General features: G+C 43.0%; 1 protein-coding gene across 1 annotated transcript; it reads right to left on the reverse strand.

Moving 5' to 3' along the window:
• Positions 1-755: 755 nt before the first annotated feature.
• On the reverse strand, positions 756-25,219 carry LOC127030110 (uncharacterized). Its single transcript, XM_050916060.1, has 5 exons — positions 25,168-25,219; positions 10,807-10,918; positions 9,210-9,233; positions 8,345-8,445; positions 756-1,231 (listed from the first exon to the last, which is right to left on the reverse strand). The coding sequence occupies exons 2-5, from the start codon at positions 10,902-10,904 to the stop codon at positions 756-758; spliced, it is 699 nt and encodes a 232-aa protein (XP_050772017.1). The 5' UTR covers positions 10,905-10,918; positions 25,168-25,219.
• Between the last annotated feature and the right edge of the window lie 1,356 nt (positions 25,220-26,575).

The following is a 26,575-nucleotide window of genomic DNA, read 5'->3' on the forward strand; positions in this document are numbered from 1 at the left end:
ACTGGAAGGGACCTCGAGAAGTCATCTAGGCCTGATCTACACTACAAACTTAGGTCAACATAAGCCGTGTTAAGTCAATCTAATAATGTATGTGTCTACACTACCAAGTCCTTTCCGCCGATCTAAGTGACCTGTAAAGTCAACTTCTGTACTTCACCTCTGCAAGAGGCATAGCGCTTGATTCAACATCCACGGGTCAACATGGGGATAGTGTAGACACTGCATTGTGTAATTCAAATGTACTGGCCTCCAGCAAGTGTCCCACAGTGCTCTGCTGTGACCGCTCTGGAGAGCACTTTCAGCTGCATTGCGCATCAGCCAGGTACACAGGAAACAACCACTCCCCTATTAATGCCCCAGGAACTTTTGAATTTTCATTTCCTGTTTCATCAGCATGGAGAGCTGGCCAGCACTGCTGGTCATGGAGGCTCAAGGCCACAAACGCACTCCAGCTTGGAGTACACAGGAGGTGGTGGATCTTATTGCTATATGGGGAGAAGAGTCTGTGCAGGCACAGCTCTGATCCAGCAGAAGAAACGCTAACATCTTTGCTAAGATCGCATGGGCGAGAAGGACTACACCAGGGACACACAGTGGTGCCACATGAAAATAAAGGAGCTTTGGCAAGTGTATCAGAAGACAAGGGAAGCAAACAGTTCTGGTTCTGCCCCACAGACACACCACTTTTATGAGGAGCTGCATGCAATTCTCGGCGGCAACCCCACCACTACCCCAAATCACTCTATGGATACCTCTCAGGAGCCCTGGGCAACCCTGAGCAGCAATGAGGAGGACATTGACAAGGAAGAAGAGGAGGAGAATGTGAGGCAGGCGAGTGGAGGATCCATTCTCCCTGACAGCCAAGAACTGTTTTTATCCATGGAGCCCTTCCCTTCACTGGACCAGTTAGTGGTGGAGCGTGATGCCAGGAAAGTAGGTGTAGTGGGTATTGGTGGCCACTCCAGCGGCGCAGAAGGTGCTCTCAGAAAAAGACTGTTGATGGAGATCTCTAGGACGCTTTCATGGAGGTACTCTGCAATTCTTTGTAGAAGGTTTCTGGGAAGAGCTGCCTTGTTTTGTCCACCATGATAGGCCACTTTCCCATGCCACTCCAGTATTAACTCTGCTGGCATCATTGAGCATAAGGACCAGATCTGTACCCAGATGCTTGCAGCGTCTGCTCCTTTGCCACCTATGTTACCATCAGAAGAGTGATATCGCTTAGGGTCACCTAGGGGAAATGGAGGAAGTTTTCAATGCTAGCCCTTAAATCGCAAACAATTCAACAAGTAATCCACCCACCATCTGGTGAAATCTGGGTCACACAACCATGCTTTCCCAAACATGCCTTGGTTATGATTGGAAGGGATCAGTGTGTATTGCAAGCAGCATTGAAAAAAAAAAGGGGGTATGGGTAGCTTCCTGTTTGTCTCCCTTCCCCCACAAACCAGTGCCGCTTTTGTAAAAAACAAACTATTGGGGGGCTTTACACTGGTGCCTGTCCTCAAGCACCATCCAGGTTGCTGGGAGTAAGAGGGCTTTTCTCAAGTTGCAACCTGTGATCCCAAGGATGTCTTCACAAAAGCAGCAGCACAAGACCTCTCGCCCATGCCTCGTGGCCTTACTCACCATGGTTGGAGCTTGCAGAAAAGTGTATTGAGGGTTGTGGGGTTTTTTTTTTATTTTTATTTTTTTTTAAATTTTGCACCAGAAACAATATATGCACTGTCAGTGCTACCCTTGTGCTTTGCATTCTTTGCAGCTGAAACCTTGTCCATCGACACAACCTCAACACTGGGACAGAGACTTTCCTAGATTAGAAGGTGGATAAAGAAGATTTGGGAGGACATGTTCAATGAGTTAATGCACGCCTCTGAAAGTGACAAGATGGAGCTCAGAGCATGGAGGATTACACTGTCCGAGCACATGGACGTGGACAGGGAGGACGGGAGAGCATGCAGGGAACAAGAGCATGCCACACAGGAAGGGATGCTGTGGATTATGAAGGAGCAATCAGACATGTTGAGGCATCTGGTTGAGATTCAAGAAAGGCAGCTGGATGCTAGAGTCTCTTTGCAGCCTATGCTGAACCTGCTGCCATCACCGCCTTCCAAACGTCCTTGGGCAGGGTGGCGGGAAGTTCGGTATCCCTTGCACTCAACACCAGGGGAGGGTACAAGGACCAGAAGGGGCTCATTCCCACACCTTTGATGGTTATTGCAGCCACTGCTCGTCATCCCATAACTGCATAATGATGCAGTCCCACCAGTCAGTGCTCGTTTCCTGGGCCCAGAAATGGCGCTCAGCTGTTTCAAGGTGATGTGCGACTGATGCCAGCAACTGCGAATTGCTCCACTCTATGTCTTCCAGCAGGGGTGCTTGCGTGGCATCACATTGTTCCATGCAGCGGCTCCTGTATTGTCTGTGTAAATACTGCAGGATAAGGCATGAGGTGTTTGTAATGCTCACAACAACAGTGTACAGCTGAGTGGGGTCCATGCTTATCGTGCTATGGCATCCATGCAGGTAACCCAGGTTTATGAAAAAAAGGCATGAAAAAGGCTTGATTGGTTTGCTGTTGATTTCAGGAGGGAGGTAAGTGCATCATGGGAGCTAATGCCATGTTCCCATAAACACCCAATGTTTTGGTCTGTGATACAGCATGGCCAGAGGGCAGCAGGAGAGTGTTAGCAGGGAGCCTTAATTCCCTGCAAGGGGAGGAAGGTTTGCCATAGATTAAGTAGAGCACCTGAAGCCAATTAGAGCACCAGCAGTCAGTCATGTGATAAAACCCCCTGCTTCAGTCAGACAGTGTGGGAGTTGGAGCAGGAAGGTTTGGTTGGAGCAGAGAGCAGTTTGAAGGAGTTGGAGCAGAGAACAGTTTTGAAGAGAGACAAAAGGAAAGTTTGGAGGAGTGCTGCGGTGGGCTGAGAAATCCAAAAAAACACCCTAGGTAAGGGGCACCTGGCTTGTGTAGAAGGAGGGCAAGAAGCCCCTTCACAAGCTGAAGGGCAGGAGAGAGAAGTAGCCCAGGGGAAGGAACCGCTAGTTCCAGCGGTTCACCACAAACCTCAGGGCCCCTGGGTTGGGACCTGGAGAAGAGGGCGGACCCAGGTCCCTCCCTCTCCACTCCCCTCCTCAAGGACACTAGTGGGGTAATTAAAATACCGGTTCAGAGGCAAGCAATGGTGCCCTGAACCTTCCCCAAAGAAGAGAAAGCATGAGACCCAGCATAAAAGTACCGGCAATTTGCCACAGGTCCCATAAGGCATTGCAGGCACAACCCGAAAATTCCACTCGGCTATGTGCACTGTGGGATAGCTAACCACAGTGCAGTGCTCCATGCATCAATATAATGATTGTGCTAGTAAGGATGCACTCCACCGACACAATGAGTGTAGTGTGTACACACAAGATCGACTTGCTTAAATTGGAGGCTCAATGCCAACTTACATAAAGTCAGCTTAACTTTGTAGTGTAGACATGGCCCTAGTCCAGGCCCCTGCACTGACGCAGGACTAAGAATTATCTAAGTTTTTCCAAATATCCAATCTAAACCTCCCTTGATGCAATTCATTCTGTGTACTTCAGACCATTTCTTCAGTTTATCCAGATCATTTTGAATTTGAATCCTATACTCCAAAGCACTTGCAACCCCTCCCACTTGGTATGATCCACAAACTTTATAAGTGTATTTTCTATGTCATCATTCTGGGTGAATACTCTAACAACTAGGCTAAAAGTTGTAAAGGAGGGCTCCTCCACCAGGTGTTTGGGGTGAACTCTCTTGAAGGGCCCGATCCAGTCGGTGGTCTCTAAGCTTACCTAGTGGATCAGGTCATGCATGTGACTGAGGCAGTCAAATGCCTCTCTTCCTCAGTTTGTGAATTGCTCTGAGGCTTGAACAGGAGATAGATGCTTGGACACCTAAAATGAGGCAGCACTGCCCAGGCTCAGAGGCAGAAACAGAGGCCTCTGCAAAAACTTAGGCATTGAGCAATTTAAGGAGCCTCCAGGGTTAGGCAGCAGCTGAGCAAGAGGCTAAAAATGGGGCTTAGGTGCTTATGTACCCTTGTGGATCCTACCCTAATGCATTTATGACCATCTGGCAGAAGCCCTCATCCAGTGGCTGAATTTACTGTGTGTATGTCCTGCATGCTAATGCAGCACAAACTCAAACTGGGACCTGTCGATTCCCGAGATGACCACTCAGCTAGCTGAGCCAAAATGTTGCCTCTCTCTGGCTGAGGCACAGCGAGGTGGGCTAAATGTACCTCAGATGGAAGTGACTTTTTGCCGATCTTACAGGGCAGTAAACTGTAAATTCCTAATGCAATTGTTACAAGAAGGCGTGGCAGGTAAATCTGCCTCCTCCCCTTCAAAAAAGCCTTCTATTGAATTGCAGTTTCTGAATGTTTCATTCATGTTGCTGCTTCAATATAGCATGAAAAACAGCATGTGCCATTTATCATTCTATCAACATGACTAGATCAGGAGATTTTTAAAAAGTTAGCTGAATAAAAATTAATGGTTAACGGGTAGTTGTGGATTGGAGTAATGGGTCTTTAGAAACGGTTTTCAATTTTTCCATTTAAAAATTGCAAGATGGTCATCAGCCTTGGAAGAAGTCATAGGACAGATGGTCTCTCATGGCCCAGTTCTGTCACCCTTACTCCCACTGTGTAGTGCCATGCTCATTGAGTGAAATCAGTGGGGTTGCTTCCAGAATAAAAGACTATCCATCATGAGTAAGGGTGGCAGAATCTGTCTCTAAGGGATTCAGCACTGCTTATGCAGCGAAAACTTACTTTGACTGAGAGATAAGGAGAACTCTTTTTCTTTGGGTACAGAGCTAACTACTCATTGCTCAATGTTTCTTGAATTATTTTCTTCCTCTGATTTCAGATACCCAAATGAGTTTCTCAAACTGCAATTTATAGCAGTTTAGAACCTTATTTAACCTGTTCTTTGCATGTGTCCTCAACCATGCAATGAAAGATCTGGATCAAGGTATATATTTGAAATACCAGCACAATGGTTCACTTTTTGACCTCCGTCGCCTGAATGCAAAGACTAAGACAGCGCAGAAACTCCTTCCTGAGGCACTCTTTGCTGGTGACTGTGCCCTCATGGCTCACACTGAAAATGATCTTCAGCACATTGTCAACAAGTTTGCTGAGGCCTCGCAACTTTTCGGACTAACTATCAGCCTCAGAAAGACAGAAGTTCTCCATCAACCTGCACCTGGATCAAATGCTTCTGTCCCGAGTATCTCCATTGACGGCACTCAGCTTAAAGTAGTGGAGAACTTTAAATACCTGGGTAGTGTCATATCCAGTGATGGATCACTGGATAATGAGATCAACGCACGAATATCCAAAGCAAGCCAGGCACTTGGCTGTCTGCGTGTCAAAGTTTTAAACCACCACAACATCCAGATGTCAACAAAACTGCTTGTATACAGAGCTCTTGTTCTTTCATCTCTTTTGTATGGGCGCAAAACATGGACACTATATAGGCGTCACATCAAGCAGCTCGAAGCATTCCACATGCGCTGCCTCTGCAACATCATGAAGATTTGCTGGCAAGACAAAGTGCCCAATCTTGAGGTCCTCGAGAGAGCCCAGATGACAAGCATCGGAATGATGATCATGAAGTCACAGCTATGTTGGACCGGTCATGTCAGCCGCATGGATGCCAACAGAATCCCCCGCCAGCTTCTGTATGGTGAGCTCTCCCAGGGCATCCGGCATATAGGTCATCCACGGAAACGTTACAAGGACACCATCAAAGCCAATCTGCAGTACAGCAGTATCAAACCTAGGGACCTTGAGGACACCGCCAGTGACAGAACACAGTGGCATGCGACAGTGAGGAATACCTGCATTGCCTTTGAGGAAGACCGCTACCGGTGTCTACAAGAGGCACACGAACGACGTCACAGAGCACCAGCAGCACACAACCCACTGACCGCGAACTTCGCATGCACCATCTGCAGCAAAATGTGCACCTCTAGAATTGGCTTGTATAGTCATCAGAGGGCACACCATGAGACCAACAATAGATGATCTGCACAGATTTGTCATCATTGGATTGAGGGACTACCAAGAGAACCCTTAGTATTTCCTGAGGAATTGCATATTATTTCCATATGAATACCAAGAGACTTCATGGTGATTCATGTTTTTACATTAATACTCAATCACCAAATGATTTGTGGCTTTGCCAAAGTGATGAGTTTATTATTGCCTCACCACTAACAGCAGCTCTTCACTTCCAGGGTAATGGTGACACACTACTGGTCAAGGGAAAACTTGGAGCCTCTTTACTTAGCAAAGACTATTTACTTTTTACTGATTTTCCTTGATGTCAACAACATTTCATGTCACTTACATGCCCAAATAGACACTTAAAACAAATCTACCATCCAACTATAATTTATAAGGGGTAGATCTGTAATACACCATGAGTCAAATCCTATTCTGTGTTGGTTGGTTACACTAGGACAGAGGTTCCCAATGTGTGGGGTGCACCTAGGAATGTTTCGGGTGGCATGGCTGGTGGCGTGGGGAGGGAGTGACACCTGGCCCCGGCTGCCAGCCCTGGCTGCTTGCCCCGTGCCCAGGGCTCTGCTCCCGGCCCCACGCCCAGGGTCCCGGCTGCTGGCCCGCGCCCAGGGTTCTGCTCCCAGCCCTAGTTCCTCGCCCTGCGTCTGAGGCTCCGCTCCTGGCCCCGCACCTGGGGTCCCAACTGCCAGCCCTGTGCCCATGGTTCTGCTCCTGGCCCCACGCCCAGGGTCCTGAACTGCCAGCTCCACACCCCATGGCTCTGTGCCCGCCCTCAGCTGTGGCCTCAGCCTCGGCCTCCTTGCCCCTGTCCACATTCCCCCCTCCCAGAGCCATGGCCCCATTCCCGGCCCTGGCTCTGGGTGCAGACGGGGTAAAGGGTGGCGCGAGGTAAAAAGTTTGGGGACCACTGCACTAGAGAGTGGTGGGAAAACAGATGCAAAAGGAGACACCTTTTCCCTTGCCTGTACCACAGACATGCCTCATTAGCATAGGATTCCTACAGCACATACTGTGCTGGGAAAGGGACCCCTTCCTGCATCCACCTACACATATATGCTGCAAATGAGCATGGTCTGACGGCAAGGGGACATGATCCTTAATGACCATATATATTTTAAACAATCCATCCTGTTTGCCAGGACTAAGCCCTGCATATTTTCTTTATTTGTGTGAACTCCTTCCTTTCAGCTTCAAGTCCTAGCAAAAATATCTTGAGACAGATCCTCAACTGGTATAATCATGGTAGCTGCTCTGAAATCAATGGAGCTACACCGAATTACAGAACCTGAAGCTCTGGTCTCTCATTTCCTTGATGGTTAACCATTGCTGCTGCTTCTCTGATGCAGACTAAATACTCTGGGCAAAATCTGCAAATGTGTGTTCCTGAAGCTAGGCTCCTAAATCCATATTTAGGCACCTCAATAAAATGGCCTTAGATCTAGAAATGCTGAGTACCCAGAATCCCATTCAAGTCAGAGGGAGCTTCAGGTACTCAGAATCTTTGGAAATAAGTTCACTTTTATGTAGGTGCCTGAATACACATTTCAGGGCCTAACTCTAAGGAAGCCCTGTGGAGAATTTAGACCTGCAATTACGCAGTCATCCCCTCCCTGTCTCACAAATGTTTCAGGGTTAGTTTTGCAGAAGGGGCTGGATGAAGTTTTAGCATGAGTTGCCTTTCCCTCTGATAAATGTATTGCAATTTTTGCTACTAGTATTAGAGAAAAAAAACTGGAACATTTGGGGCCAGAACCTCAGCTGGTATAAGTCAGTGTAGATCCATTGACTTCAATGAAACATAGTTGATTTTCACACGGTGAACAATTGACTGACTATTCTCCAGAAGCAACTGGTCTGAAGATCAAACACATGAATACTAAATACAGTATCAAGCTTTACTTGCACTTCTGTTTTAAGCTATATCCATAACTATCACTGAGTTCACAGTAATCTGTTATAGCTGGTAAATGCTACATTATTTTCTATATATACATATCTGCAGTATAAACTAGGTCAGACTACTGCTAAATAAAGCTTTTATCCAGGATTAAGGTTAGATTTTGAAATGCAGATGAAAAATTTGTCAGGAGATGGCTGGTTTACATTTACTGAAATCCATATGGATTTGTCTCAGCAGCCTTTTCCAACTATAGCTCATGATTTTGGAAGGGAAAGTTACACTCTTCATGTGCTTCCCCATCCCCCGCAAACCATCTAGCTAACAGCATTTGAGGATTTCATCTTTAAATCTGACACCAGTTAAATAAACATCTTACCCTTGAAACAAACGGCTGGCACTTTTCCTGTTGAAAACCCTTTTGCTTCAAATGAATACATAGTTTCACTAGTGAAGAAGTCACTGTGCGACCTGCGGTTCCTTTTTAAAAAAAAAAAAAACATCAAACATCAGTAAAGCTTTCTGCTTTATTTGAAAAGCTGAGTAACCATCTGGTTATTTAACATGACACCCAGCCCTAAATTAAACAGTTACTTCTTTAAGATCCTGAGTCAAAGCTTGCTGATTGAGGCCAAAGGACCCTGGATCAAATTCATAGCTCTTTGTGTTTTTCTAGTGACTTTCTGTTTGTCACACAACATAACTGCACTTTTTGGTTGCACAAGGCAACTGAATTCAGAGGTTGCAAGTCAGTTAAGCTAGTTAAGACATTGTAAGCAGAAATTAAATGATTGCTTTTGCAACATTATATTGCATACTTAATATTTGAGTGATAGGAATCTGTAGGGTAATGCAATTTCATGATGACTATTTGGCATAGTACGTCAGTCCCGCTTCTATTAGTATAATTACATTAATTTCAAAGTAGAAATTCTATTTTCTTACAGGCAAATGATTTGCTGCTAAATGCCAGAATTTTCCATTTCCCTAAATTGCAAAATATTTTTCTCACTGCTCTGAGCGGCTGATATTATCCACAATAGGATGACTGAGTTTCTTCCTCTTCTTGAAATCCCTGTTCCCTTCCAGGATTTTACTTCTCCTTACTTACATCATCCAGAAAAGAAAAGTCTTTGGGATGGAGAGAGGTTAGAGTTTGATGGGCCTGATTTTTCATCAATTTCTCCAATGAACGAAAAGATGACCAGCAGTTCAGAACCTGCATTCAATCTATTCCTACTCACCTTGTATTCTGTATGATGAACAACCTAAAATGATCATGCAAGAGGAAGGTGTAATAAATACAATGAAAGTACCAGGGCAAAATATACATTACAAGAATGCTCTACAGCCCTACTGCTTAGACCTGTGGCTATAGCTATGAAGACAATTCTCTTAGGGACCTAATCTTGCAAGCCTTACTCCAGCAAAACTCCTATTGTACTTTGATGTGTTTTCTGCCCAAGGATTGCCTGCAGGATCAGGCCCTTAAGCAGTATCGTAAATGTCCTATGCCAGTTACATTTCTTGCACATATAAATTAGACTAAAACATGATCTTACCTTAGTTCACCCATTGAAACACTACAGAGGAAACACTGTGCACATCATCCATCCATTTTCTTTACCTGGCATTCAGTTCAGCAATATAATCTTCTTCTTTAATTATTAAATCATCTCACCAGTCAAAGCATGGTACTGTTACTAGCCCCTTATCAGTTACTCCAAGCTAATATTTACTGGTTTTTCTTTCTTTTGCTGACATCTCAAGATCTATGCTCGTGATCAGACAAGTTTTTAAATGTGTTAATTTATCTTTCTGTATTTCATTAGTGAGCTAGTTTGCCAGTAAAACAGTCCCTTTCAATACAATGCTTTTCAGGGAAAGAATCCCTCATAAAGCGCACGGTAGCTTTGGAGCACACAGTCAAATACTTAAGAGGAAATGTAAATTAAAATTACTGGCAGGGGAAGTAGCTTTTAAAGGGTATATACTCAGTTTGATGTCTGACTAATTGGGAGCATAATGCCATGCCCACTGAGATAGGAAAATATATATAGTTTGTGAGCCTTTAAAAAAATTAAAAATAGAAATATATATAGTACACTTAGTACTGTGCATTATCTACCTCCCCTAATCCTTATTTCATATTCTCCAAAGACTAAACCATATCCTTCTGATATCACAACTCAAAAAGAGTCCAGCAGAAAAATAAGAACAATATAAAGTAATCAGCATGTTCTGCATGGTCAGCTACGCTCTAGACTACTAATTTAGTAATTTACTGGTTTTCTTTTCTGAAAGTACAAATCTGTTTTCTTCTGGTACTTCACATTCCTTGCAATTGTTCTTTGATTTTTTTAAACTGCATCATCTTTAACAACTGATCTTTTCTGCAGTCCCCCTCAACCTCTACAAGGTACATTAAAAGCCACAACCCAAACTATATAACAAACATTTACGTAAAAAGACCTCTTTTCCAATGCTCGGGCACAGCACCTCCAAAGTTATTACACAGTGCTGCCTAGTTTGGCAGGAGAGCTAGATCCAAGCAGCAAAAATTATGCTATGTTTCAGGCCTCTGGAACAGAGAATTTCAGTTAATTGTTTGAACTCTTGTTAATAAACCCTTCTGTATAACTGTACTTCAGAAATCATTTGCTGGTAACAGTCAGTTTGGGAGCTATGGCTTTTCCAGCAGGAAAATACAAAAGCTGTTCAACTATCTAAGTATTTTTTCAGTTATCTGGCCAGTATTAGGAGCCAGTAAAGACTGTTTAACAAGAAGAGCCAGTGAGTAGACTAACAAAATTTACTAAACACATTTTCTTTAAAACTCACCTAGTAGACAAGTTTTGCAAAGCTCTTCCTGTGCTGTTCAGAAATGTGGCTCCATCTCCATGCCAGTTGCACTGCCTTAGGGTATCTGGTATCAACATGACTGTTTCTTGACCTGTTTACAATATGGTTTCAGTTTCAATGTAGATGTAACTATAATCAGGCCTATAACAGGGTAGAAGCCTTGAACAAGTTATCCTTTTTTTTATACCTAGGGTGTTTAACAAGAATAGCAAAAAAATCTGCAGTCTAAATCTAAAGTACAGTACTAAATGGATGAGAGTTAGAAGTATATTTGTGGACATATGTTTATTTAATTAAAACCAAAGAATGTATTCACAGCAGCAATTAAATTTCTTACCTTTTAAAAAATTAATTATTGGAACAAATACAAGTTACTTATGTGATAGCTTTATGTAGTTGTAACTGCATTTCATTATGTCAAGATTCAAACAAAAGGTAACTGAATTTTGATCTCCATTGGTATGTGATTCAATGTGCAGACATACATGAATTATCACACATACATGCACATACACCTAAAATAAAGTTAGAGCATGGTTTAACAGACCACAGGCAGGTAATTCAAAATTGAGGCTGAAACAAAGCGCAAAATACATCTCTAGTGTAATTAATTTGAAGTTACTGAAGCCAATAGAGCTGACCTGCCAGTGGATGAATTTGGAAAAATGCATGGAATTTACAGCTTTGAGCTTAAATATTCAAGGTGACATGAAATGGGACTCTTAACAAGGCAGGATAGGGAACATTGACATGACACCTGATAAATCTCTAAATCCTACATTGATGTGAAGATGGGCTTTTCCGGATCTACATTCCATGAAATCAAAAATTACCCTCCCATGTCAGATGTTCTAATTAGACAGATTAGATCCAATGTCTAAGCACAATGAACGATGGTTAAAGACATGCTTCCTAACTCTAAATCCATGTGTAATGGGATGTAGTCCCCACATAAGGTGACCAGATGTCCCGATTTTGGGGGCCTATTCTTATATAGGCACCTATTACCCCCCACCCCATCCCAATTTTTTACACTTGCTATCTGGTCACCCTATCACCACATCAGCCATGCAAGAGCTGAATTAAGCCAGGTGCACCCAATCAGCCAATTAAGATGTAAATAGGATATTTAGGCTATGTAGAGGTTACTAATTAGGAGGAAGCTCACCTGTGAGGGAACAAGTGGGGCTTGTATAAAGACAGGAGGCTGGCAACACTATCAGGGAGGAAGCCTACAGCCCATCTTCCTGGGTAATAGAGAAGGAAAGGGAGAAGCAGCACAGTAGAAAGGAGTCTAGGGGTGAAAATAGTAAGGTTGGTGTGGATGCAGGCTTTAACTCCTCACTACAGGGCCCTGAACTGAAACCTAGAGAAGAGGGTAGGCCTGGGTTTCCCTTACCAACCACTGCAGAGTGGTATTGCTAGGGGCAGTGAATGAGAATACTTCATGAGTCACTGCATGAGTGACATAGTTAGGGCAGCGGGTATGAGGACTGCCTGATGATGCTTGTGTGCAGAGACATTGAAAGACTCCTCCAGAAGGGGAGATCACAGTGTGATCTGGCTGGAGGGCTGAGTCATGAAGTGACTGTACTGCGACTCTGAGTAGGAGGAGAAAAAAGTGGGTGCTGAACTGGGCAGAGCTAATCCACAGAACTGCCGGAAGATGGTGCCATCCAGCAGTGAGTAGAGTGCACCATGACACCAGGTCTCTCATACCTGAATTTAAAATATTGGGTCAAATCCTACCCCCACTCAAGTAATTGGAAGTTTTGCCATTGACTTCAGTAGGGCCAGGATTTCACCTTCCATGTGAAGTATATAAGACAGATGGGTGAAAGTTGGAGATTTACCAGGAGCTAATATCTGCATTTCTGGGTCAATCTGTATTAGCTCATCTGCACACTTAAGAATCATCTAGCCCTTTTAATGGAGGTTCCAAAGAGATTACCCAGCATCTCTTTGGCTTGTCTGGTTTTCAAGCACTAGATATTGGTGCCAAATACGTTATAGAAGATGTTACCTAGTAACACATTCTTTACATGCTAATTAATCTTACTGATCACTAACTGAGATGCTGAAAACTTGTTAGTAGAATGTCAAACCCAAAGACAATCAACTAGTATGCAAAAATTCACTAGAATTCTCCAGCTCAATAAAATTCTACTTTTTTTACTTGTTCAGACAATTCCTGAAAGAAAGCAAAGCTTCCCATGCCAAGGAGGAGTGTGTAAGACAGGAAAGACAGACCTTACAGATTCATTATTATTAACAGTAACTTTCTACAGGCCTCAAAGGAGAGTAAGGCCCTAATGTGCTAGGCACTGTGCATACACATAGTGAGACAGTCCCCACCCCGCAGACTTACACTCTAAATGGACAAGACAGACAAAGGGTAGGAAAGAAAACAGAGAAGTGAAATGATTTGCCCTAGGTCACTGGAAGAGTTGGGAATAGAACCAAAATCTCCTGATTTCCACACCAGTTCCTTCTTCACTAGACCATCTCTGCTCAAGTAAGGAAAAAAATTTGGGGGTGGGTGGATGTGGTTTTCTTTACAGATATTTTCTAAAATTGGGGGAAAAAATAGAATTACAGAGTAAACAGGAAAATTCTAGTAGCTCTATAAATGTATTCCAAACCTCTCCAATCACCTTCCATCTAAATTACTGTTCTCTGCTAAGGAAGCAAAAGAGGTGACTGATAACATTTTCAAAAGTTATTAAGTGACTGAGAAACCTAAGTCTCCATTTTCTAAAGTGACTTTGGCACTTAAGAGCCTAAGCTGAACTGAAGGTCACTTAAGAGCTCTTGAAAACATTATCCAACATCTATTTACTGTATGCATATTCATCCAAGTAAAATGATTTGGCAGGAAAACTTAATTAACAGTGATCTCCGCACCTTTCAAAGGCAGCAGTGAAACCTCTCATTCACAAGGTACAGTACAAACAGTGGTTCATGAAAGGATGTTCTTGTAAGCAAGGTAACACAGCTCTTCATCTTCCCCTCTTCCTCATGGTGTGCAGCGCTGAGGCTAACAGAACTGAGGCTAAAACTAATACTAGCTAGCAGACCTCTTAACTGTGAACCTGAAAGATTCAGAGGTATACCATGAATCAAAGGATCTACCAGGTCCCATCCAGCAACAATATCCCTGCTGGAGACTAGAGGCTAGATCCAGAGTACTGGACGCATCAGTATGGGTCAATGACATACTTTGATCAACTTCTCCTCCCCTGCTAGAATTGCTACTACTTGCTGATCCAGAATGAGAAGACTAATGGCTTTGCCATGGACTTCTTCAGTGAGGCCAGGATTTTGCTCCCCAGTCCTTACTCAGCATTTGGTGACAAGATGTCTTGAATCCTACCAGAAAGCTCCCCAATATCGTGTGTGTGTGTGTGTGTGTGACTGGCCCCAGGAACATGAGGGGGAGGGTTTAAGAAGCCTGCCCCCCAAATTATTTAATTGTGTTTCACTACAGAACTAGGAGAAATGTGCTGCAGCTACAAATGCATATAGGAATTTTCCTGCTTAAAAATAAGTGTCTCCAGATGTCTTTTAAAAATAATATACAAATCACACGAGAAAGTTAAAAGACAGATGTACAAGTGAAATACAAATATGACAAACCTATTAAAAACTCAGGATAAACAAAAAAATTAAAGTCTGGCTTCTCTGAGCAGTTGTCACACATTGCTGCCAGATTCAAAATTAGCAGCCATCCCGTTTCCAGCTATAGATTTATTTATTTATTCGTACATACATACTTCTCTCCTGAAGCCAAATATCCTTATTTAATTACTGGCTAGGAAAGCTGCTTCTTTTGGTATCCATCAGTTTTGTATCTTTTTTTAATCCTTTTCCAAGTTCCGTGATGGCCACGTCTCTGCCCTCCAGCCTTCTGGCTCCCAGTCCAGGACTGGCCCTGAACGTCTTGTAAAAGAGACTCTCACAATGTGACCCACACATCCCATCCTTTTTTCACAGACGGCTTATATACTCATGGGCTCCCTTCTTTCCAGCACAACATTGTAACATTTCCCTATAAACTAGTAGTTCCTTCTGTACAAACAACCCTTGTGACTGTGGTCTTCATGATACTGAATAATAGCTCCCTGTTTGTTTTATCATTGTTCTATTAAACTACTCTAGCTCCTCAGCTGTCTGACAGAACTCCATCAATAATGTAGTGCCAAGCTTGGTGTTGCCAGCCACTTAAACCCAATGTTATTAACACATGGTACTCCTAGAATCCACTGAATTCCAGTATAAAAGCTTATATTCACCTGACATATTCCTGTAATAAATGCAAACAATTTGTTTTCAGTCTCTTGTTACGATATTTACCATCATAAGAGTTGTTGGTTTATGATAAGTCATTATCCTTGTCATGGAGAATATTATTTCTAGAATGCTGTTTTTCATGCCCTTTCTTCTGTACTACTTTGTCTCTCTCCAACCATTGCTGGATGTCCTTCCTGTCTCTTGGCAGGGCCAGGGCCACCCAGAGGACTCAGGGTGCCTGGGGTCTTCTGCGGTGGGGGGCCCCTGCTTTGGCGGTAATTCGGCAGCGGGGGGGGGTCTTTACACTCTGGGACCCGCCGCCAAAGTGCCCCAAAGACCTGCGGCGGGCCCCTGCCGCCAAATTACCACCGAAGCAGGACCCACCGCCGAAGTGCAGCTGGGTGTTCGGTGGTAATTCGGCAGCGGGGGACTCCCGCTGTGGGTCTTCAGGGCACTTTGGTGGTGGGTCCCGGAACGGAAGGCCCCCCCGCCACCGAATTACCGCCGAACACCCGGCTGCACTTTGGCGGGTCCCGCTTTGGCGGTAATTCAGCGGCGGGGGGTCCTTCCACCCCAGAGCGGAATGACCCCCCGCCAGCGAAGACCGGGAGCAGAAGAAGCTCCAGGGGCCTGGGCCCCGCGAGAGTTTTCCGGTGCCCCCGGAATGAGTGAAGGAACCTGCTCCAGGGGCCCCAAAAACTCTTGTGGGGGCCCCTGCGGGGCCTGGGGCAAATTGCCCCACTTGCCCCCCCCCGGGTGGCCCTGGGCAGGGCCAGAATAACACAGGGGCTTTAGGGGCTGCAGCCTAGGGCCCCGGGCTAAGGGGGGCCCCGGTGCAGCAGGGCTCAGGTAGGCTGCCTGCATGAAGTGGCCCCATGCCGCTCCCTGAAGCGGCCAGCGTCTCTGCAGCCCTTGGTGAGGGGATAGAGGGAGGCAGCTCCCGTGCACTGCCACCACCCCCAGCACCGTCCCCACAGCTCCCATTGTCTGGTTCCCTGTCTCTTGGCATCAAATTGTTTGAGGACAAGTTCAAGCTCACATTTTCCTCCGTTAACCTCCAGACATTTACTAAAACACTCAGATGCCTACTCAGATTTTAAGGCCAGAAGAGACCATCATGATTGTCTTATCTGACCTCCACATTGCAGGCCACAGAACCTCACCGACCCACTCCTGTAATCGGCTCATAACCTCTAGCTGAGTTACTGACGTCCTCAATTCATGATTTAAAGACTTCAAGTTATAGAGAATCCACTATTTACTCTAATTCAAACCAGCAACTGACCCAGACTCCATGCTGCAGAGGAAGGTGAAAAAGCCCAGGGTCTCTGTCAATCTGACCTTCTGTATTCCTAGCTTCTCATAATGATGTAACTGCCTATAGAAAGTTGGGAGTCAGGAGCAGAAAAGAGACTGCACAGTTGAGCTAGGATTTCTTCAGGTTAATAGAAGTTGGGGGACATTCCTCCCTATTGGTTGCACCAAAAGCATCTCACTTCCCATCTAAATCTTCATATCCCAAAGTGTCACAAGATTTGGACCTGCAGCTATTGGACTGAAGCAATGCAATGTATGCCCATTTTGTCTTGAGTGGTGTCTACCATGACGGGCGTCACTGTAGATCAGTTCAGTAGATGGGCAACTGTAAAACAGCCAGCTTTTCTCATCACTTCTTCCATGCATTGAAGACACACTTACTCTGTCTGTAACTTTCACAAATCATTCAAATCCAACTTATTTTGCTCTCTAGCAGAATAACTTTGTTGATCCACAAGTTTCTTCAATGCCAACACTTCATACAATAAAAATCCATACTGCTTTTCAAGTTTTTTACTTTACCTTTGAAAAGGAAAGGTCTGAACACCAGTTTCTACATGTGCAAGTTTGCTGATATTAATCATAAAAATAATGAATAAAGTTCCTGTATCTCTCAGCCAAGGGATATTTCCTATATCTCCATTCAGATGAATTGTTTCTATAAGAAGTGAATTCTTAGATAGTAAGGCATTTAACTCTCTAGATCTACTTCTTGTCAACTGTGTTTTGGATTGCTTTGGCCGATTTCCCTAACAACAGGAGCATGATAGACAGTAACGGCCAAAATAAAATCAATGAGGTCTCCAAATAAATTACAAGCACACTAAATGCAGTGCTGTCAACTTTAAAGTTCAGATTTCTGTGTTGTGAAAATTCAACCAATGCAATGGGAACCTCATGTGTAAACAATGTTTTCCATTGTATTCCTCTAACTGCCCTGGCACAGAATGCATCTGTCCCCTGAGGCTGCCATACTTTGAAACTGATAGCAATAGATACTGTAAAAACAAAATAGCATTTAAAAAAAAATCTGCATTTGCCAGGAGTTAAGTCAGATGGCAACCATGTTGAAGTTGGGCAGAAAGCTCACCCCAAACAACAGGAATGGGTTATAAATCATTGAAACCCAGTATTGTATTAAAATACAGATTGACTCTCTAGTCTATGAGCCTAAGGGAAACATTTTCAAAAGCACCTAAAGGTCAGATTTTTAAAGATGTTTAGCTACCTGAAAATGCAGTCAATGGGAATAAGGCACCTAGGTTCTTTTGAAAATCCCACTAGGTGCCTATCTGCATGTCTAGGTGCCTAAATACATTTTTTAATTTTGCCTCAGTGACTTTGGGGCCTAATCCCCATTTCAAAAACAACATAGGGCATTTAGAGCGTAACTCTCCTGGAAAGTCAATGGGACTTAGGTGCCTAAGTGTCTAAATCCATTTTAGAAAATGGGACTTATTTCCTGTTTCCTTATTTCCATGTGTCATATATACAAGGTAGCTGAGGATAGAGCCCTAGATCATCTGTGGTACTCCATGCGATTAACACACACTTTTTTCTACCGTTCAACCAAAACTTGCGTTCACCATCAAAAGCGCAGTGAGAGATCTCGTCTGCCTTCCTTGATGCACATTCCATTAACAAGAGTTAGGGAATTGTATCAAGACAAGAATAGATCCATAAATTCAAAAACGAACTACCATCAATACCAGACTACCAGTATCTTCAGCTGGGAAACCATTCCATATACAGTACCAAGAAACAGACTGGCAAATGTCACTGAGTTTTAGGAAAGTAAAACTATTTTGTCATTAGGGATTCTCTTCTACACACTTGACATGCTTTCACATCAGTTTCACAGCTCCCAGCAGTTCCTTCTGATTACATGTATTCTCAGAACTACCTTTCCTTCCACTGCAGATTTTACAAAGTTTTATCAAGTTATACTGCAGAAATTCAAATATAGTGCATAGTCCATGTCAGAAAACGTATTCTTTTGCCACTATATTTGTCCCAAGTCCTCTTAAAAAATTGTTACTCATCGCAGGCCTAATTCTATGCACATCGAAGAATCCCCATTGGCATCACTGGAACTTTGGATGTAGAACTGGTTTCCAATTCTATTAGGAAAGTATTTTGCAATTATTATAATTGAATGGCCTTCCTTATAATGAAATACATCTAATTCTAGCTGCCGTCAATGCCAACATTTGTTTACTTCATTAAACCCAAGCAGTTTACCATTATATCAATAATTTTAAAGAACAACTTGCAAGACACAAATTTTATATCCCCCCATTTTAATCTGCAATAATTAGTAGCACCTAGCACCCCTTATACTAGGTATTACCAGATGATAATTTTAAATAACTTGTTAATCTTGTTAACTACCAGAGACAATAGGATTTAACCTGCTTCTGCTGAAGTGACTGGCAAAACTTGTCATTATTTTAATTGGACCAAGAATGGGCCCAAATATTTTAACCCTCATAAACAACAACTTCTGTATTTTAAGAGTTGCATGCTATAGAGCCACCCAACTCCCATTAACGTCTCTGGACCAAAATCCACCCTGACCATAGAGGTCAGTACCCCATATGCTAGTGCAAGATCTAGCCCCAAGATAGGAATGATGAGGCTGTGTACCGGTGAACACTTTGGTGCAGGGATAATCAGTAAAAACAATTATTTTTTGCACTAGCAACAAGGATTTCATAGTACTAAGCTGCAACATATTTAACATTATTCCAACTACAGCAAATGCTGTATCTGATGAGATTGAATTTCAAAAAATCCCCAACTCTCATTGTCAAGGGACTAAATGCAATATAGGTATTGATTTTAGAATAAATGACTTTATGGATCAAAAAAGCTCTTGCTTCCTTTCCCCACATTTCTTTTAAACGTTGCAGGTCAAATTCAGCTCAGATGTAAATCCTCTGAAGCCGGTGGAGTTATATCAGGGATGAATTTGGTTGCATGCCCTTTGTATTTGTCATAAAATGCAATAACTGTCCTAGCTTTAGTCCTGTGCATGAATTATTCACTGTAAAACTCCATACGTTTACATTGAATTGGTGGCTGTTAGTTAAATATTTTTCCTTGAGGCAGTTTCTTCATTACCAAACACAATCAACTTGCTCAGTACATGGCTTTGGGCCCAGTCTCACAATGTGCTGAGCTCTCTCATCACCCCCCGTACTGTTCGATAAGCATTCATAGTGTTTGACCTTGGAGACACGTTGTTTGCATTACTGAGGAAAGGGGTACCACCCAGAAAGGTTGTTTAAGAGTTAAATGTTGAGTTCACAGATCCCTGGGACAGCAATCCCATCAGAATTCAACCAGTGAAATATGGCGAGGTGCAAGGTAAGAGTTTCCTTGGACTCATGCAAATAACTGGATTGAAGATGGTGGTTAAATTGCATATGAATAAGGATCACACATCACAGAAACAACAAAAGGCATCACTGTGAACTTGAGAGGGTGGATCAAATTGGGAGCATCCCTCACACAGTGCTCATCCTAAAATATATTTGGAAATCCAAACAGGAGTCACACAAACACACCATTGACTACATTCTTATTTACAGCTAAAAGGAACATGCTTTTGTCTCAGAAATCTCTAGGATCTGTTGTTCTCAGTCTTGCAAAGAGTTACTTGGAGCACTTTGCAAAATTACTAGCAAACTAAAAAGAGTGAGCCAAGACAGAAAAATTAAATATAGAGCTATGGGTAACTATTTGCCCTTTGAGTGAAACGTGTAAACAGAGATTCATAGCAGAGAAATTGTCAGGAAATACTCTCTTTAATGATTTGTCATCTGAATAGTACTTTTCTCCTGCTAACTTGTATCTTGATGCTGATTTTATTACATTCAGCTCCAGATGGGCCCTAAGCAGCAGTGGCTTTGTAAGAAAAGAAAATTAAGGGTAGGCCAGAAAGAATTATTGAACTACAGCACCAAACATCCTGTGGCCAAAGACTACATCTGAAGAAGTTGCTGTACCAAGTCTGCATTGGTTGGTAAAATAACAAATGGATTTCCATAAAGCTGCTTTGCATATTTCCATGACAGATGTTGCTTTCCTTTCTTCCCAAGAAGAGGAAATCATCCTAGCTGAGTGAGCCTTCACAGCAACTGCATAATGAATCCCTTCCACCTTGGTAAACCAGATTTATCTTACTAGAGTGGATCATGGTACTTTAAAAAGTCATTTTAACACTTCGAAGATATGAACTTAGATCACCTTCTTTTGTTCCATCAATGCAAGACTTTAAGGTCCAGACCACATGGAAGGAATAACATGAGCATTTTGTCTGGAGAGAAGGGTTAGGGGATAAGAACAAAGAATTCTCTTGGTTAATATGAAAGCTGGCTTCAGTTTTGCGAGGGTAATGAGCAGGGCCGGCGCTACCATTTAGGCAGCCTAGGCAATCGCTTAGGGCGCCAGAATAATTGGTGGGCGCCGTTTTGCCGGAGGGGGCGGCAGGCAGCTCCGGTGGAGCTGCCGCAGTGGTGCCTGTGGAGGGTCCGCTGGTTCGCGACTCCGGTGGAGCTGCTGCAGTCGTGCCTGTGGATGGTCCGCTGCTCACACGGCTCCGGTGGACCGCCCGCAGGCACGACTGCGGCAGCTCCACCAGAGCCGCGGAGCACTGCACCCTCCGCAGGCACGACTGCGGCAGCCCCACCGGAGCCGCGGGACCAGCACGCGGGGCAGCGAAATTGCTGTCTGCCTAGGGCGCTCAAACCCCTAGCGCCGGTCCTGGAAATGAGGAGCAGCCCCAAGAACTACTTTATTGCTATGACAAGTAACCTTGGGAGGGACCGTTACCCTGAGTGGAAGTAGAGGCTAACAGAAAATGACATTAAATGAAGAATTGTATTGATGTTATAGTTACAGGAGGCCAATGCAACCTTCTCAATGCATGGTCAACATTTCAGAAACAGAGCCACATACATGAACTTGGTTTTCAGAGATGCTGAGCTATACAGTTTCTATCAAAATCAACGGGTGCTGAGGATACTTAACACCACTGAAAATCATGCCATTGGATTTTAAATGGCTCATTACACTACAGAGAGAAATATTTTGAATAAGTGAGACCTACATGTAAAATCCCTAACAACTTACACTCTTAGGGATTTATGTATATATATATGCAGACACACACACATATTTAAATAAACTTCATCCACCCCTGAGTTGATGGAACACAGCAGCTGTTTAGTAGTGCACAGCAAACCACACAACAGTGTAGGATAGGAAATCCACAGCATGTAATATAACCAAAAAGGAAGGTGCCTGGTAGTTAACAGCTTTGTTAAACATGTATGTGCATTGAATGGCATTTCAGTATAATGTTAGACAAATCACTGATGTAGGGCACCTCACTCAATACCCGTGTAAAACAGTCTAGCAGATTTTCAACTTGTACATAGTCCCAATAGTCTGATACCTTTTTATTTCCAGGCACTGCTGTGTAGTTGAAACAATGAAACCATGTCAGTAGTTGCTGCTGTCAGTTGGCAAATATGGTCTGTCTATTTAGTGGCAGCTTCCAGCATATAGTTCTGATTTTTCTGCAGCTTTGTCAGGTAGAAAGGCCATGATTGCTTTCACTTTCTAGGTTTTTGCAAAATATCAAGTAATAAAAGATCTTATCCTGGAAAAGAGAGAGAATTGAATCATAGTGGCAATTATGCCCATCATGAAATACATACCTGCAAATCTGGCTGCCTAGTACTCCTGAAGAATGCCCCTAACCCAGGCGGCATCTGCCCTTGACTCAAGTTCTGCTATATATTACCAATGGATGACTGCTAAATAATAACTTTTGATCATTGCCTATAGTTAAGGCTGTTTTTATCACGGATAATTTTTGGTAAAAGTCATGGACAAGTCATGGACAATAAACAAAAATTCATGGAAGCCTGTGATCTGTCCCTGACTTTCACTAAAAATATCCCTGACAAAATGTGGAGATGGGTTCAGCACCCATTGCTGCTGGGGTTCCTGGGTCCCCTACCACTGCAGTCAGTGGGAGCTCTGGGGTCCTCCTTCCTGCAGGGCTGGGCAGCTGTGGGGTGGGGGCAAGTCCCCCTGCCGCCCACCACAGTTGGGCACCTGCAGGGGATCCCTGCCACCCCCAGCTGGACAGCTGCAGGGTGCCCCCACCAGTGCACGGGCTGGGAGCTGCAGGGTGGGGGGCTGGCTGCGAGCTCCAGCCTGGGGGCAGAAAATGTCACGGAGCTCATTTAGGGGGTCATAATCATATCCTTACCTATAGTGTTTTGCTTGACTGGCAACCCAGCACAGATACCTCGAAAACATCTTGCTGTTGCCTCAAACACAGCAGAAAAAAGCAAAAAGCATCATCATTTGGGACTTAACTAGCAAAACAGTAAAGTGTCCTTTAAATAAAAATGTCTATAGTCGCTTGAGATCCAGTATACATAACTCAAGATTGTGATTACAGCTGATGCAATGAGGAGCAAGAGGAATTGTCTAAACTTAGCCTGCACGCCTGTATTCACTGCTGCACTAAATTCTAGCCAACCAGTTTTGATTTGTCTTCTCCATCCTGATCCTCCCAACTCCTAAAGCTGTTTCATTCCCTGTGGTACCATCATTGGCCTATTATTAGTTTACTATGGCAGCAGAGAGCATACAGTGTTCTCCTGTCCTGTACAAACTAGCTGAGCAAGAGTCAGTGTACAGCAAGAGACTATCAGCCAGCACAGATTTCTGAAGGAATTTCTGAGCCATGTCCTTGGAAGACTATATAAATTCCTCTATAAAGTCTTTCACTCTGTGGGGTTAATACTGCTTGATCCCAGAATAAGGCAATTTTTGGTTGTAATTTGATGGAATATTTCAAAACCTCTAAAAGTCAAGCCGTGTTTAACACCACTTGCAGCTGTTAAACAAGGTAACAAACTTTTGGATCTCCTTCTTTTGTATCAATTTTTGGGGGAAGCTAGTATCTGTCCACCCTCTTGTGGACAAAGTGACATGATTTTACTTTCATGCATTTCACGGGAGCAGCAGAATGGACATATACATATAGGTAATCAATTCTAAGGGCAAAATTAATCCATGTCTAATAAGAGGACCAACCTTGTCAGGCAGGATCTGAGGCTTTCTACAAATTTTTCAAAACATTTTGGCCCAGATCCTTAGCTAGTGTAAACTGGCATAGCTCTGTTGATCAAATTGAATAATTCTGACGTACATTAGCTGAGCATCTGATCCTTCATCTTTTGGACATGAAATCCATGTCTCTTACTTTATTCTACAAGTTTACACTGGTAATGCTAAGAGATTTTTCTCTCTGGAGAATCCCCTCTTATGTCAGGAGCTCTCTACTTTCACTTCTCTACTGCTTGCTTAGATTTTCCTATTTCCTCCTCCATTTTCTAAATCTGCTTTTGGAATTGTCACTAGTAGGGAAGATGCGGGGGGGAACCATAACTAAGTGCTGAACTCATTTTACCATATGTTAAATTACAGCTAGAAGCCAAAGTATTTTTGTATTTGATCTGTGGCAGAAGAGAGAGGCTAAAGCAGCAGGGATTATAGCAGGCCAAAAATTGCTCATTGAGGACCTGATCCAACACTCATTGAAAGCATCGTTGAAGATTCCCAATGATTTCAATAGGAATTGGATCATGGCCTAAGACTTGTGTAATTCCATCTGGAAAAGAAATTGCCTGGGTCTTATTGCAAGCAGAAAACTGGCCTACATTGTACTTTAATCAACCACATTTCAGTGCTAACAGTAACCTTTTCATCTTATTGTCTATGTAAGCAGCATCTCAAGACGCACTATTCTTCCAGGCTTTTGGGAAAAAGCCTGTTAAAAGTTTAAAAGCATGTAACTATATAGCTAAAAATATTATTTGTTGATCATACTGCATGATAGACTTGACGAACAACCACCTGCACTTCTGAAACTATGAACAAGGGACCCCAATAAGTATTATTTCAACTCTCAGGTATCAGGGAAGTAAGTTACCCTAGTAATATGCCTCGTGAAACAGACATCTCCAACTTTTTTTCAAAGGAGTTTTGTAGAACATCTTTTGTGTTTCCTGGAATTCATCTAAATTAACCATATCCTTACTGCGCACTGAGCAGAATACCCAGGACTCTCAGGTTTTAGACACAGTTTGGAGGAATGATTCCACATCAACTAAAAATCATCCAGTGGATGATGGAAAAAGCCTTTCAAACCTCTCCTGAAAGACTGAAGCAAGAGACCTCCCTACTTCCCTCTGACCAAATTCTATCTTTCTGACAGTGTTTGTTGTTATTCAGGCAAAGGTAAATGGGGGCTGTGACCAGAGAGCCAGTCTAAGTGGTAGAACCCCAGGGTTCTGCTGGGAGAGGAAGGTAGCGAAATCTGTCACCAGAAAGGTGTACTCCAGAGGGACTGCAACTGGGGGTCTGTGGCACCACTTGGCCTGTAACCATTGCAGGTGTTTTCAGAACTTCTCTCCTCTATGAGGGGGAAGAGGAATTTTTTTAGTTACTATTTACTTATATTACAGTAGCCTCTAAAGACCCCAACCAAGAACAGGGCTCCACTGTACTATGAGCTGTACAGACAGCTCAAGAAACAGACACTTCCCGAAGGAGCCTATAGTCTAAAGAGAGAAGACAGGCAAAATATTATTCTTATATTTACAAAAAGGGAACTGAAGTACAGAGATTAAAAGACTTACCTACAATCACACAGGAAGTCTTTTCAGAGACAGAAAATGAGCCCAGCTCTCCTGAGCCTCTCTCTTCTTCAAGCAATTCTAAGACCTGGTTAATCTAGAAGAATGGCTTGGTCTGAATATCCTAGAAGTGGCAATTTTCCAATTCCTGCCTCCCCTGCCTCTTTCTGAAATGCTAACAGTGAAGAACCATCACCATCCACTTCTCTTAATATTATGCAGAGCAAAAGCCGTCTGAAGTGAATTTGATTTTCCTGTGCTTTCCCTTTGACTGGATGGCAGTAATATTGCTAAGCGGCACTTTCAACACTTCAACACAATTTCTAGCAAAAACTATCTCAGCCTCCTTTCTTACTAGCAGCTGGCATAATGTTTTGCTTTTGCCTGCATTCCCCTTTTAATAAACGGATTAAATATGCATTCCTTTGTTTCCATGTAAACAATCAACGGTGCTTTAGTCAAATGCACTGCCTATGTTTGGCTCAGAAGGCAGCCATTATTCTGTATCTGTATGAAACTATTTAAATGTGTTGGACCAAGTTCTGTTCTTGGTTATCTGTGCATGCTATTTGGGCATTGAACTGAATGGATGTATGCCAATCGTAACAGAAATCAGAATATAAACCCAGTATAGGGACAGAAAATACATCTTTTTTCAGCATGTATGTTCCTTCCAGAGTTCTAGGCTGAGACATTTATTTCGATTCTGGTAAACCATGATTTTACAGGAAGCAACTTTAGCCAATTTACATTTAATTGCAATATAATGCACAGAGCATGTTAATTGCTCAATTAAAATATTCCTAGGATCAGATTGTACTCTCCATACAGGATGGAATTAATACCGACATAATTGGCTATTTTGTGTAATGATTAAGGATTAAATTTGATTATTTGAAATTCATTAGCACTAATGAAATTATTAAACTCAAATCTGTGGTATTACTGCAGATTTTCATGGATGTTACATGAAGACAAAATTTGGCCCAGACATTCGTATTTCCACTGGAGGATCATATGGACTGCTGAAGTAATGGGCTAGATTTTCAAATTGATTCCTTTTTAAGGACGTATGTAAAAGCAGCATCTAATCCAAAGCAGAATAAAAGTAAGTAGAAAGGTAAACAACAACATCTGGAAGGTATAAGGTTCGGGGGGGGAGGCGGCGTTAATGGCAGGAAGAAGGAAGGAGCTGTTGCAGTACATGTTAAAATTGTTACCAAGTGAGTAAATTGAAACTGGGAAATGGGAAATTTTAAAGGGGAACATTTAGAAAGCAGATCTTGCCTGAAAATTAATATTTCCGTTGCTGCTGATCTACACACAGTGTGGGGGCAGATACAAAGACAGCTTTAAACCAACTTTGTGCTTCTATTCTTGAACAATCTGGAGACCCACCTAACTAGCACCACAAG

The sequence above is a fragment of the Gopherus flavomarginatus genome, chromosome 10 (assembly GCF_025201925.1).
Source record: "Gopherus flavomarginatus isolate rGopFla2 chromosome 10, rGopFla2.mat.asm, whole genome shotgun sequence".
NCBI lineage: Eukaryota > Metazoa > Chordata > Testudines > Testudinidae > Gopherus > Gopherus flavomarginatus.

Excerpts from the sequence above, each read along its gene's own strand:
- LOC127030110 (XM_050916060.1), bottom strand. The coding sequence starts at position 10,904 with ATGTTGATACCAGATACCCTAAGGCAGTGCAACTGGCATGGAGATGGA. Across the intron at positions 9,234-10,806 it reads TTGCAAAACTTGTCTACTAG|GTTGTTCATCATACAGAATA; the intron begins GTGAGTTTTAAA and ends TGATCATTTTAG. Across the intron at positions 8,446-9,209 it reads TTCATCATACAGAATACAAG|GAACCGCAGGTCGCACAGTG; the intron begins GTGAGTAGGAAT and ends TTTTTTAAAAAG.